General features: G+C 38.8%; 1 protein-coding gene across 1 annotated transcript; it reads right to left on the minus strand.

Moving 5' to 3' along the window:
* Positions 1-326: 326 nt before the first annotated feature.
* Positions 327-14,389, minus strand: LOC105504196 (chromosome unknown open reading frame, human C5orf46). Its single transcript, XM_011931505.1, has 4 exons — positions 14,289-14,389; positions 9,184-9,328; positions 4,562-4,619; positions 327-555 (listed from the first exon to the last, which is right to left on the minus strand). The coding sequence occupies exons 1-3, from the start codon at positions 14,356-14,358 to the stop codon at positions 4,571-4,573; spliced, it is 264 nt and encodes an 87-aa protein (XP_011786895.1). The 5' UTR covers positions 14,359-14,389; the 3' UTR covers positions 327-555; positions 4,562-4,570.
* Between the last annotated feature and the right edge of the window lie 227 nt (positions 14,390-14,616).

Genomic DNA, 14,616 nt, shown 5'->3' on the forward strand with positions numbered 1-14,616 from the left:
AGCCAGGATGGTCTCGATCTCCTGACCTCGTGATCCGCCCGTCTCAGCCTCCCAAAGTGCTGGGATTACAGGCTTGAGCCACCGCGCCCGGCTAAAACTGCATGCATTTTTAGGAGTTGAGAGCTTGTTTTGAGGTCAGGTTTTATTCCTCTTTCTGTCACTTATTGGCTCTGTGAATTTGAACTTGCTACATTATCTGGGCTTTAGTCCTCCTATTTTGAACCATTCTTTGATTATCCGTTTGAATATATAAACATATAAATATTATTTGCATCATTAAAACTTTAAACATGGCCAGAAAAAATTACTAATAGCAACATGAATCTTCTCAACCAACTACGTGATCCCAAAGCGCCATATTTATTATAACTTTCTAAAAGCAAAAATGCAGTCAGGGTGTTCAAAATGAGTTCTGTTTGGTTGAAGCCAGAGCCTGAATCCTGAGAACTCGCTGGGAGTTGCTTTGAAGGCTCTGTCCTGGAGGACTTGTGAAGCAGAACTGGAAAAGCAGGATTTGGCTGCTCTTGGATTGTCCAGGAGACACATGGGTGTGTCCTTTGAAACACAAGTCAAAGAGAGGAAAGCAATGAACAAGTAGAGAGGATTTAAGATGTTAAATAAACCAAAGAATTTTTAACCTTTTCCTTAAAATTTTTATGCTTCTGCACTATAAAATAGAAGAGGTTTCATAATAAAGTCAACTATAATACATATTTAAGGAAATAAGCAACAATAACAACAAAAGGAAAAATTCCAAGTGTATAAAGAATCAGAAACAAGAATGGAGAATGTGCATTGAATAAACCCCTAAGGATAAGCTGAGTCACCAGTTTTACTGAGTTTCTGGATAGATAGATGATGAAAAAGAAAAAACTAAGTCACATAAGTCTTTTTTTGTTTTTGAGACAGAGTCTTTCTCTGTCACCCAGGCTGGAGTGCAGTGGCGCGATCTTGGCTCACTGCAGCTTCTGCCTCGCAGGTTCAAGTGATTCTTCTGCCTCAGCCTCCTGAGTGGCTGGGACTACATGCACCCGCCACCATGCCTGGCTAATTTTTTTGGCTTTCACAGTGTTAGCCAGAATGGTCTCTATCTCCTGACCTTGTGATTTGCCCGCCTCAGCCTCCCAAAGTGCTGGGATTATAGGCATGAGCCATAGTTTCACTCTTGTTGCCCAAGCTGGAGTGCAGTGGCTTGATCTCAGCTTATCACAACCTCTGCCTCCCAGGTTCAAGAAATTCCCCTGCCTCAACCTCACAAGTAGATGGGATTACTGGCACATGTCACCATGCCTGACTAATTTTGTATTTTTAGTAGAGGAGGGGTTTCTCCATGTTGGTCAGCCTGGTCTCGAACTCCTGACCTCAGGTGATCTGCCCGCTTCGGCCTCCCAAAGCGCTGGTATTACAGGCGTGAGCCACCGTGCCCAGCTGTCACATAAATCTTACAAGCAGAAAAGAGGAATCTGACTTTAGGGAAGGCATTTTTTTTTTCTTGCCTAATTTTTAAAAGAAAAATTTTCCGTAAGACTTCATGAAAGGGTTACAAGTGACATTGTGGCCAAGGGCAGTTTTGCTCATCCGGTGCATTGGAATTTCCTGTCTGACTTACTTATTCCTAGATCCCTCCCTAGGAAGCTCTGACGGAGCCAGTCTAAGCATAAAAATCTAGTGTGTCCTGTAGTAGATTTTGTCTTAATCCAAAACACTTGTATAGAAATTAAGAATTCATTAAGTGACTTTCTATCCATTACCTCTTTTGATAATTTTAGTAATCTAGTGAGGTTCATCCAAATTTGTTCTTATGCAGGAAAGAAAATTTATATTTAAAATACCAAATGACTTAAGACACACAAAAAAGATGACTTGAATTCATATGATTTTAAACAATGCAGGACAAGTGGAGTTAGAATTTTAAGTCTATTGAAAATATTAAGGCCAGTAAAAATCATGCCAATGTTGTTCAGCAGAGGTAGAGAGGCTCTCAGATGAAACCAGGTATTCAGTTATTGGATATTTTTCCAAATACTGTACCTCTCTCTACTCATCATATCAGATAGTGTGTAGAATCTCTTCTCTCAGAGTTCACCTTATTTGTAGAGCATTCATAATGCTTATCCCTTCCTCCAGATATTCTTTATCTTTTCCAAGGCATTCCCAAGGCCCCTTTATACATAACTTTATCATTTCCTTCCACAGTTATGAGATACACAGAGCTACATGATTGCTGAGTCCATAAACTTCTCAATAGCCAGCTAGGTTTTCATTTCAGTAGCATTGACTGATTGACATTGTAGGTATGGATTAAAGAAGAGTTAAAGAAATTTGTTAAAAAAAAAAAAAAATAAAGGAGGGATTGGCCGGGTGTCGTGGCTCACGCCTGTAATCCCAGCACTTGGGGAGGCTGAGGCGGATGAACCACTAGGTCAGGAGTTCGAGACCATCCTGGCCAACATGGTGAAACCTCATCTCTACTAAAGGAAATGCAAAAATTAGCCAGGCATGGTGGTGCACACCTGTAGTCCCAGCTCTTGGGAGGCTGAGTTAGGAGAATCACTTGAACTCAGGAGGCAGAAGTTGCAGTGAGCCTAGATGGCACCACTGCACTACAGCCTGGGCAACAGAGTGAGACTCCATCTCAAAAAAAAAAAAAAAAAAATCAATGTTGATAAGAGAAACATAAGATCTATCTATCCAACTATCTATCTTAATTTAGGAAATGCCAGCTGCACGCCGTGTCTCATACCTATAATCCCAACAGTTTAGGAGGCTGAGGTGGGCAGACCACTTGAGGCCAGAAGTTCAATACCAACCTGAGCAGCATGGTGAAACCCTGTCTCCACTAAAAATACAAAAATTAGTCTCTTCCTTAGTTGCTTCCTTCTCCTTAGTTTAATGTTTTTTTTTTTTTTTTTTTTTTACATCCCTAGATTGAGCCATTCCTCCCGGCTCATCAGGGCATCTTAAGTTGATTCATGCATCAATTCCAATTTTTTCATATGCAGTTAAAAAAAATAAGGTATTAAGATTCCCTATGTTTTAAAAATTCATAAGGAGAAAAGTGGCGCTCAGGCAGGTAAAGTGCCCTGACCATGGTTACATAACCATTAAGTGGCTGATGTAGAAGTTGAACTTACATCTTGTCTGTGTCTTCTGCTCTTTCTGCTCCTCCACGTGGCCTTGCCTATTGGACTACATCATAGACCAGACCTGTAGGGTGTACTCTAAGGATCTGGGGTGTGGGGACCAAAAATTATAGGTGTGTACCAGAGGCCTGAATGAAGGTAAAGTATTAGGACACCTGCAAGAAGAGAGAGACTGTTCTCTGAGAAGATGGGAATGAAAACATACAAACAGAAGTGACTGAGTTTAAAAGCTTAATTGGCCTTAGGGTAAGAGTCAGGAGTGTCTGGGTTGGGCATGTTTTGATTTCAATACCCAAGCCTGATTCTCATCCTTAGAAGCAGATGGGAAAGGGTGGACTAAGCTCTGGGGGAATACAATAGTAGCTTTCTGAACTTAAATTAATCACACCCAGATTATGAAATGGAGCCAATAGGGAAAAGGAGTATTTCCAGACCAGATCACAAACAGAAGTTGGGAAAGGCCACACTTCCTGAATTTGCATGTAGGGTAACTCAACTGAGCAAAGGAGTAGTGTTGTATTTCTATGAACATCTTGAGGTATGTCTTAGATTGCTTAGCTTAATCATTATTCTCCACTGCCTTCTCCTATACTATTCTGCTCTGTTCTCCAGCAGCACCATGGCTTAGAGATACAGCACAGGCCCTGGAATCAGGCTGCTTGAATTCAAATTCTGTCTTCCTCCCTGAGCCTTTATGTCCTTATTTATAAAATTTAAGAATAATAATATCTATTTTGCATAGAGATTATGAATTAAATGAAATACTACATAGCACTTAGTCATTAATCACTTAGCTTAATGCCTAAAACAGAGTAAGAACACCGTTCATACCAGTTACTAATATTACTACTTATCCAGATCTAACACTTCTGTTTTTATATTTCAATATGCATTTTCAGGAGAGAGCTGAGTAGCGAGAAATAAGTATTTCTGAGCACTCAAACTATATTGTTTGCCCATAAATCTAATTGCGTGAGACAGAAAGTTTGTTATCCTTTTTCTTTGAATTAGGTTCAGCAAATTCCACTTTTCTCATGAGTAACTAACTGCATGACTACATGGGTCCTTAGATGGTTAGTGCATGCTAGCCCTCACTTCACAGGCTGAACTTGTACAAAGCAAGTTCCTAGCAGAGTTGTGACAGGAACCAGGTCTCCAAACTTGCAATCCTTATTCACTTCATCTCGCAGTTGTACCTCCTCTCTTAAGAAAATTTTATTATTAGAAACTTGTACATGATAAAAGTACATTCATTTAAGATTAATTTAAAAAAACTACAGTAAGAATTTTTAAAAATATACTTTTTCTGCTTGTAGGTAGACATGGGTATCCAAAATTATTAAATAAAACTAGACAGACCCTTTTTCCTTTGTCCAATACACTGTTATTTCAGTTGTAAATTTTAAGTGAAAAATCACCTGAGGATGTCACTTTGATGAATGCTTTCCTTGATTATCATCAAATTCTATAAATCCCCTTGAGAAAAAAAGAGAAAATAAGAATTACAGTTCAGACTGAACAGGAGTGTTAGAGTGATCACAAAGGTGCTGTATAATGTTTGAGCCATACTGTTCTTCTCCAGATTTTTCTATGTCAGAAAGAAATAAGACCTAAAATTTCCACATAGTTCATAGTGGACAAGCAATTTACGCACAATTATCTTTTTGCACCTGCCAACAAACCCATTAGTTAGGTATCTATTCACACATAAACTCCATAAAGGCATATATTTTGGCATATTTTTTCAGTAATATATTCCCAGTACCTAGAACAGTGCGTGGAAAATAGTAGAAATTAATAAATATTTATTGAATGCATTTTTATTGTCTCTTTTTGTGTGTGAGAAAACCTTTGAAGCTCAAAGATTAAACAACCTGTCCAAAGTACATGGCTGGTAAATTGCAAAGAAAAGTTAAAAACTTGGCTCTCCAGAGTCATTACTAAATGCTAGAAACATTATGCCCTATGGCTTAAGGACTGGGTACCAGGATATCTGCTGCGATCATAGACGATAACTAAAATGTGGTTTGTGAATTATAGTCTAGTGGAGAAAACAGACAACTCAGATACAAGTAATTTAATACAATGTGGGGATAAAAGTTGTTTTGAAGATTTCTGCAAAGCATTATGAAATCCCTGAACATGAAAAACTGAAATTTCTGATGTCTGTGACTTTTTTACAGAATTTGTTTCTGAATTGGGCTCTAGAAAATGATGAGACTTGCCAAGTGAACAGAGTGGGGTTTTGGCTTGGGGGCTAGGCATTTTCAGCGGAGGAAAAAATCACATGCACAGATATTGGGGGTTTATACAAATGTGACCTGCTGTAAAATGAAACTCATTTGTCATTGAGCTTAAGGTTGCACAGGTGAGAAATGTGACTGAAAGATACATTGGCATCAGAGAAGGACCTTTGACATCAGCCTAATCCATTTACTTGAAATTTGGAGACAATGGAAATTCATGAAAAACTTCTAAGCATGGCAGTGATATGACCAAATTTACATTTTTTGATATAAGTTCTGGTAGTAGGTAGAAGATGAATTGATGAGGCAGAAAGAAAGTGGAACTTATTAGAAATCCAACAAAAAGAGAGAAAGAAAAGAGTGGAATTTATTAGAAATCCAATAAAAAGAACTTGGGAAAGAGATGATGAAGGACTCAACTTGACCAGCTAGTCAGTGGAGCTGAGAAAGAGAAATGTATATAGGGTGCATATGCTTATACCCGAGGACGGTATATAAGGTAGAATATTCAGCAATTCAATGAAGGTGGTGATGAGCAGGAAGGATTTGAGAAGACCTTAGGTTTCTGGATTCTGGGTGGATGACGATGTGACTTAATGAGATACAGAGGAGGGTTTTGAGTGAGATGATGGGCTTGGATTTAGACCAGTGGAACTTGAAACAGTAGTAGAAAAACGATGGAATTTTGTAGCAAGCAATCAGTTATTTCATCTGAAGCTCAGGAAAAATATTGCAACAGAAATGTGAATTTCAAGCTCATTAGATTATAGGCAGTATTCCCAATGTGTAAACTGCAATGTGAAAAACCAAGCACATTTGGAATTCTAAGGAACAATGACATTTGGTGGGCAGGTGCATGAAGAAAAGTCAAATAAAAAGAATGAGAAAGAATGACTAGTGGTAGAGAGAGACCAGGAAAATATGTCATAGAACCCACAGGGGAAAATATTCCCAAGAATTAAGGGCTCTCAAAGGGTGAGAGGAGTTAAGAATATGTATATTTTTCAGAAAAATGATGCGCAAAATGCAGTCTAGGTAGCTCCGAGGTAATCCAAAAGCAAGTGGAGAAAACAATCCAGTCTATTCACTGTCCCCAAAGCTTGTCTCTAGCATTTATTATGCATCTGACACACCACTTAGGCATCAGACATATTGGAGTAAATAAAGTAAAATTCTCACCTTTATGAATCTTTGTTATTCCTCTCATTCTCTCTTCCAAATCAAATCTTGTTCAGTCATTCAAGGCCCAAATTACATCTTGCCTTTGCCATAAACACTTCCCTAAGCACGTTGGCCCCACTGACAGCCCCTTTCACTGGACACTGCCTGTGATATTTGGCTGACATTTATCTTGCCAGACTTATTGCATTGTGCATTGGCTTATGTAATTTTACCATAAGGACTGCAAATTATTTGAGGAGAAAGGATTAAGAGTCTAGATTTTTCCTTCACAATCCGTGTCCCCACTTTGTACATGTTAAGTGCTTAGCAATACTTTCTGATATCTCCTCCTATCCTCCACCCCCTATTTTGCTTTTGGTCTTCCCTTGACCAGGGAATTATGGGTATGTCTTAGGTCCTGACTCTGCCACCCGCAGATTTATCTCTTGAGCAGACATTGCTGTGTCTTTGAGCAAAGATCCTTCGGGATTTCTCAGTCAGATTGAGGTAGATGGGCTTTAGGTCTCATCTGCAATATATCTTTCCTTAATTAATGAATTCAAGTGCCTGACACTATATGGCAGGTACTGTGCTCTTGCAACCAGTCAGGTGATCTGGTCTCTACTTTCACTTAGCTACTTGATTAAAAATAAATAAGTCATTTCAGATGATAACAAATATTATGACACTGTAACAAGGTAAAGTGAGAGAATAACAGGCAGTGGGAATGGAAGAAGACAGTATTAACAAGAATGCTCATAGAATAGTTTCTGAGGAAGTGACTTTGAGATTAGCTGCAGGCCCAAGAACTAGTCATGAGAAAATGGGAGTATTGTAGAAAGGAGAGAGAGCAAGGGAAGAGAGCCTGGGATGGTAATAATTTCTAGCAACAGAAAGAAGGCCATTTACTCAGAATATAATGAGGGAAAGGGAAATCAGTAGATGAAGGGCCATTTCTGAGCCTAGAGTGGACAGCAATTCTTTAGCATATCACAGAGTCAACTCTTATGGTTAACACAGAGAAAAATGTCCTATTTTATACTTGCAAAATTCCCTAGGGAAGGAATGAAAAGAACTATTAGTGTTCTAACTCCTTGCTTTGCTGTGTGAATGTAACAATACTAATTCAACTGGAGCCTAATCTTTAGTTTGTATCTAATGGGTGGTGCTCCTGTTGTTGGCCTATGGCTTTCCTTCTTGTTTACATTAACAACCTTGGAAAGATAACAGTTGCAAAAGCACCCACAATAGGAATTGTAGCAATTTTAAAAAGTACCTGTGAGTTTTAACTATTTGTGGAGAAGGATCGCCTGTAGAACACTGCCCAATCAGATGACAATCTATCCCTTTAAGCAGATGAGAGATTACAAAACCCCTGATTACTCCTACATGGAAGTGGTTCTTAATCTGCTATTGGTTAAAGAGCCCTTTGAGAATCTAATAGAAGTCATGAACTCTTTCCCCAGGAAAACACACACAAAAAAAAACCACACTGACACAAAATATTAATAAAAATGTAAAGGCTTTCTGGAACTTTAAGGCCCATCCATGCAGCCCAGAACACCTGATCAAGGCATGACTTTTGAAAATTTCTGTATATCAGAATTACCTGAAAAGCTTGTTGAAAACCATATCCATGGCCTTGTCCCCAGAAAAATGCAAAATGGGATGAAGAAATCAGCGTTTTAAAAAATAAATTCCCCCCAAGGGATTCTGTAACAGGTGGATAGACCACACCTAGTGAAACTCTGCCTCAGGATCTATATGGGAGAAAATTAGAGAGCAGAGGCTTAGAGCAGTGGAAACTGAAAGCACCTGGAAATTCGGAAGAGTGAATTTCATCCTGGAGCACTGAAATTCGGGAGATTAATATGGGGAGAATAAAGCATACAGTAAGGTAATAGTGTCAAATCGGAACTACGTAGGCAAAAATAACATGTATTGGGAATTAGACACAGGCTTGGAAGCAGGCTGAGAATATTGGAAAGACTCTGGGATTGGTGATCTGCCCGAAGGCAGTCCCTCGTGATGAAAACCAACACTCATGCTGAGAGGTTCTCTCGTTTGTTTCTAAAGAGAGGTTATCTACTGTCTCTGCTAACCTTCTTGAGCTACTCAAGCTAGATAATATAGGCAGCATTCATCACACCCATCACTAACAAGCATATCACTACCTCTTATTTTCATCACATAATCACAGTGCTTACCTGGGGCAGGCCATCTATTATTTTAACTTTACAGTTAAAATAGGAGCAAATAGAGGCCTTCAGAGTGGGAGGGCCTTGTTCAAGACCACCTAGTAAAATAGCACCTGAGTTAGAATCAGAACTTGGCTTTTCCTTCCTTACTCTAGTGCTCTTCCTCCTCCCTATTTGGTCCTGAGATTTAAAAAAAAAAAAAAAAAAATTCCTGTATGGAACCACTTGATGGGAATGTGCTTTCCCCCAAAAAGCTCAGGGCAGTGAATTCAGATGCAAAGTATATTTTAAGTAGGGCAACATTTTTCAATGAAAAATAACACATTTACTGGTGCCACAAATTATGTTTCTCATATATTTTAATGCCATGTGGTCATTGTGTGGTCATTATGAACAGAAAACTGAACAAAAAGCAATGTTTGTCTCAGTGCTTACGTGCTCCTGGACATGGAGCGGAGGATGAACTCGACTGCATTCTCAATGATCTCTGTGCCCAGGAGGTTTAGGAATTTGGGGAAGTCTGGCTTTGGGTCTTTGCCTGAGTCGTCTGGCTTGTCGTCTGGCTTGTCTGGTTTGTCGTCTGAAAAACAGAACAGAATCTCAGAGGTGATTCTCAGCAACAAAGAAGGAAGTCTCCTTTCCGTGTGGGGAACTCTTGGGATTCTTTCTGACCCGCTCACTAATTTCATAGCCTTATATGGTTATATTCATCGAACATTTAATGCCTGTCTGGATAAAATCTTCACATGCGTTATCTCATTTATTTGTTAAAAAAAACGAATAGACCGACTGATATTGATACTTAGGTAGACACTGGCACTGCCTTGTGAGAGAGAAAAACAAAGTTCCTAGAAGCTAACTACTTATCTCAGAGTTAAGCAGCCAGTAAGTGCCAGTACCAGGACTGACATACAAAATGTCTGCTTTTCCATATGATCTCCATGCCCATCGTAATAATAATATTAAAGATAAATTATCAACTGGGTGAGGTGGCTCATGCCTGTAATCCCAGCACTTTGGGAGGGCGAGATGGGAGAATTGCTTGAGGACAGGAATTTGAGACCAGCCTGGGTAACATAGTAAGACTTCCATCTCTACAAAAAGTAAAAAGGAGCCAGGTGTGATGGTGCACACCTGTAATCCCAGCTACTTGGGAGGCTGAGGCAGGAGGATCTCTCGAGCCCAGAAGAAGGGACTGTAGTGAGCCATGATCGTTCCACTGTACTCCAAGCCTAGGTGACAGAGTGAGACCCTGTCTCTAAGAAATAAAATAGATAAATACAAATGAACCATTTGTTGAGTACATGTCTAAGATGATCTACATGGATTGTCTTATTTTATCATAGCAACTCCACAAGGTAGGAACAATTATCCCAATTTAAAGGTAAAGAAATATAATTTGAGAGATGTTTAGGAACTGGTTGAAAGTCACACAGTTAGTAAGTGGCAGAAATACAATTCAAACCCATGTCAGTTTGGCATTAAAACTTGGATTCTAAAGTACTCTATGATGAGCTGCACAGTCTTGGATGGAAAAGTTATGCAGTCTGCATTTCTTTTAGAAGATTCAAAATAGTATAACAATAATGATGACAAAGAAATTCTATCACTTGCATATCACCTAGTAGTTTCATAAACAGTGATTTTACAAATGTTGTGTAATTTTACCCCCTGAGCAATCTTACAGAGTATGCATTTTTTTAGCTCACTGAACTGAGAAAGTGAAAAGATTAAGTGGCTTACAGAAGACCTCACAGAGAGTAAGAAAAATGCTGGGACGATGACTGCAGGTCTCTTACACTAGATTCTTTTTTTTTTTTTTTTTTTTTTTTGAGAAAAAGTCTCACTCTGTTGCCAGACTGGAGTGCCGTGGCGCAATCTCGGCTCACTGCAACCTCCACCTCCCAGGTTCAAGTGATTCTCCTGTCTCAGCCCCCCAAGTAGCTGGGACTATAGGCGCCCTCCACCACGCCTGGCTAATTTAGTTGAGACGGGGTTTCACCATGTTGGCCAGGATGGTCTCGATCTCTTGACCTTGTGATCCATCTGCCTCGGCCTCCGAAAGTGTTGGGATTACAGGCGTGAGCTACCATGCCCAGCCCTCTTACACTAGATTTTTAACCGCCCGTTGGAATGAGGGCCAAGGATCCAGAGTGAGGTCGATTACATTCAAGATCCCTTGCGGGTTTTTTGACTTTGCTTGGTTGTCTTTATTCCCAGGAGATGAGAAGAGATGGAAGAGTAACAGTAGCTACATGTGGTCTCCCCTCTGAGCCCTGGTCACAGGATAAAGTGGGACCTTTATTTTTTAATTTTACTGTTCCCTGACAAGTAATGTTACCAGACTGGGTAAATAAAAATACAGGATGCCTAGTTAAATTTAAACTTCAGATAAACAACAAATGCTTTTCTGGTACTATAAGAATGATCCATGCAGTAATTAGGACACACTGATGCTAAAAGATTATTCATTGTTTATCAGAAATCCAAATCTAACTGTGTTTCTTGTATTTTATCTGGTAACCTCAGCACAAGTTTTAACTCAAGAAGTCCCAACTTCTAGACAATGTACCCCTGACTTTGGATAAAAGAAATGTAACTACCTTTTGTGTGGAGGTTGTCAAATTATGTCAAAAACTTTACATCTATATTATATCCTAAAATGAAAACTATTAGTGAAAAAGATTGGCAGGCAATTCTATAAGCGTTTATTGTTTACTATGACACAACTAAAGATTTGATAGAAGCACCAGTTTGGGACTTATAACCAAAAGCAATATACTAATCATTACCTATTCATATATCCGATTATTGGTTCCTTCATTCAAAAAGTATTTTTGAGCCTACTTTTTTAATGTTTTATTTTTGAAACAGGGCTTCACTCTCTCGCCCGGGCTGGAGTGCAGTGAAGTGATTATGGCTCACTGCAGCCTCAACCTCCTGGGCCCAAGAGATCCTCCCACCTCAGCCTCCTGAGTAGCAGGGACTACAGGCACATGCCACCACAGCTGGCTCATTCTTATATTTTGTGTAGAGACGGGGTTTCGCCATGTTGCCCAGGCTGGTCTCGAACTCCTGGACTCAAGAAATCCGCCCACATCAGCCTCCCGAAATGTTGGGATTACAGGTGTGAGCCATCATGCCTGGCCCGAGCCTACTATTTTGTGCATAGTTATGCTCAGAGTCAAGGTAAAAACAAGACAACTATAGATATGACCTTCACATGAAGTGCCGGGCAACCTAGGTACTCAGAAGGATTGTTTTGTTTTTATCGTGGGAAGGAGGTGGAAGCAGAACTCATATGTAAGATGCCTATTGTGTAGGTACTGCACCAGTGCTTTCAGCACATGCCTTAATCGTCATTCAGCTCAGTAGTGGTATCACAATTACAGGAGAGAAGACAGATGCTCAGGAAAATTAAATGACTCACCTGAAATCACTCATCTAGAAAGAGGCTGACCCAGGGTTTGAACCTTATTTTTTCTTAACTCCACAAAGCACATTATTCACATTCTATAATACAACCTCCAAACAATTGTTCTGTAAAGACACTTGCCAAGGGCAAAGCAATAATTTCTTGCATGAAAGATGACGTATTTTCTCCCGTTTTTCTATCTGGCTACTTGCAAAATAAATTCTATTGACTTGTTATTTTAATATGACACTAAAAGCTGCCTTTTCAAGATGCAAGAAGCCTGGGATTGGAGTGGGTGGAAATCAAAATCTTGGCCTTACCTTGTGAACCCCATATATATATATAGAGAGAGGTATTAAAGTGTAATGGATTGCATGTTCTGGAGTTTTATAGACCTGTCGGATTCCTGCCTTTAACAAAAAATTAGCCATATAACCCTGCACACAGTGCTTAACTTTGCTATCTCTCAGTTTCCTCACATGTTGTCAGGATTGAGAGATATTTTATATTATATATATATATATACACACACATATATATCTATATCATATATACATACATATATCATATATATACCACTTATCACAGTACCAATCCCAAGGTAAACTTACCTTATATAAATAAATAATAAATGAAAGAATAAATAAATAAATAAATGTTCTCTGTTTTATTGTTACTACTACTAATAATAGCAACAAAATGACATATAATTCACTTTCTCCTCTAGTACTTTAGAAGACAATATAAATTTTAAAAATGCTATTAAAATATCAAACAATTTATATCCTAGTAACAAATCTTCAAAGCCAATAGCTTAATATTTCCTTTTTTCAAGTATTATATGGGATAGCCTTTATTTACAGTAACTACCTCGTTGAGTTTCTTAGTGAATGTGAACATAATTTCTTAACAAACGGTATTGCTGATATTTGTACAATTTTAATAGTTTGCAAACTAATTATAAAAGCATATTCATTTGACCTGGTGAAGTTGATAGTTATCCCATTTTACAGATTAAAAAAACTGAGGTTCAAAGCAGTGAACTGATTTAACCAGTTTCAGAGTCTATAAGAGACAGGGTGGCGAATGGTCTTGGTATCAGATCTCACCTTTCACTTCACTGTAGTGATTTCTTTAGGAGTAGAATGGACTTAATAATCTCCCTGGCCATATCTAGAGTAATTCTGTTGTAATGTCTGCCTGAGTGTTGCTCAGCCAAGTTACATTCAAAGGATTCTGTTACTAAATGTTTGCACTCTCTCTGTTTTCTGGTCTCTCATTCTGAATGGAGCTCACAATCTTTTGCAGACAAACAATAAATTAATTAATGAGAAGGTAGCATACAGCATGAGCTTCTATGTACTTGGAAAAGGTGGGAAAGAAGTAGTTGCTTGATAATAGTAGAAAGAATCTAGGAACTTAGGTTGCACTCCCAGGTGCCACTTCCACCTGTATGTATGCTCAAGTAACTTGCCCTCTGCAAGCTGAGTTTATTAACCTGCAAAAAGGAAAATGATAAAACTGCACATGTTTACATCATTGGATTACTATGAGAACCAAATGAGATTGTACATGACAACAACAGCAGGTAATATTTGTTGCATGCTTATTATCAACCAGGTACACTTCCAATTTGTTTCATTCCTTTTATTGAATTTTCATGATAACTTTATGAGAAAGTTAAATGTCCCCAATTATATGTGAGGCCTAGAGAGATTGAATAGCATTCCTAAAGTCACATTTCTGGTTAGTGGTAGAGCCAGAGCCAGGTCTAGGAGTTATATTCCAGAGTACATATTCTTCACCATTGAATATCATTAGGTATAATTATCAAAAAATAAATGCCAGTCAGCTGCCATGGAATTTATACTAGAATAGTGTCATTGTATCATAAGCACATAAAAAATTTCAAACTTCATACATCCACTGAAAATAGAGGCTAGGTTTTTGTTAAAATCCTACTTTCTTTGTGTTAGAAGACATACCTCTTGTCTCCCAGGCCAGTGCTCTTTCTGCAGTGCCCAAAGATCCCTTCTTTCTTTTATGTTCTGAATCAGTGCCACCAGCTTTCTCTAGTCACTGCTAACTACTGAACAATTTGTGGGCTGTAATCAGAAGCACTTACCTGCATAGCAGGTCAGGATTAAGACAAGCAGTCCCAGGACAACTGTCAGGCGAAGTACTGAGACAGCCATTCTGGTAGCACTGGGTATTGGTGCAGGTAAATTGTTCAGATACATCTGAAACATTGCTCCATTTATAAGGTATAGATAGGTGACATCATCTGCTTTGGAATTTGGATTGTTGCACAAGATGTCTGAACAGCTTGCTTTGGGATCTGTACTAATGAGCCATGCCCTAACATTCAAACCAAACATTTTTCAAATAGGGAAAGAAAAACCCTCTTGATTTTAAACATTTGTATCTATAAAGGATTCTGGAGTGAATCTCTT

This window comes from Colobus angolensis, unplaced genomic scaffold (genome assembly GCF_000951035.1).
Source record: "Colobus angolensis palliatus isolate OR3802 unplaced genomic scaffold, Cang.pa_1.0 Scaffold90, whole genome shotgun sequence".
Classification (NCBI taxonomy): Eukaryota; Metazoa; Chordata; class Mammalia; order Primates; family Cercopithecidae; genus Colobus; species Colobus angolensis.

What these genes read in the sequence shown, in the direction of transcription:
- LOC105504196 (XM_011931505.1), bottom strand. Translation starts at nt 14,358, where the DNA reads ATGGCTGTCTCAGTACTTCGCCTGACAGTTGTCCTGGGACTGCTTGTC. An exon ending in AATCCTGACCTGCTATGCAG is followed by an intron (nt 9,329 to 14,288) that starts GTAAGTGCTTCT and finishes TCTGTTTTTCAG; the next exon opens with ACGACAAACCAGACAAGCCA. An exon ending in CGCTCCATGTCCAGGAGCAC is followed by an intron (nt 4,620 to 9,183) that starts GTAAGCACTGAG and finishes TTTTTTCTCAAG; the next exon opens with GGGATTTATAGAATTTGATG.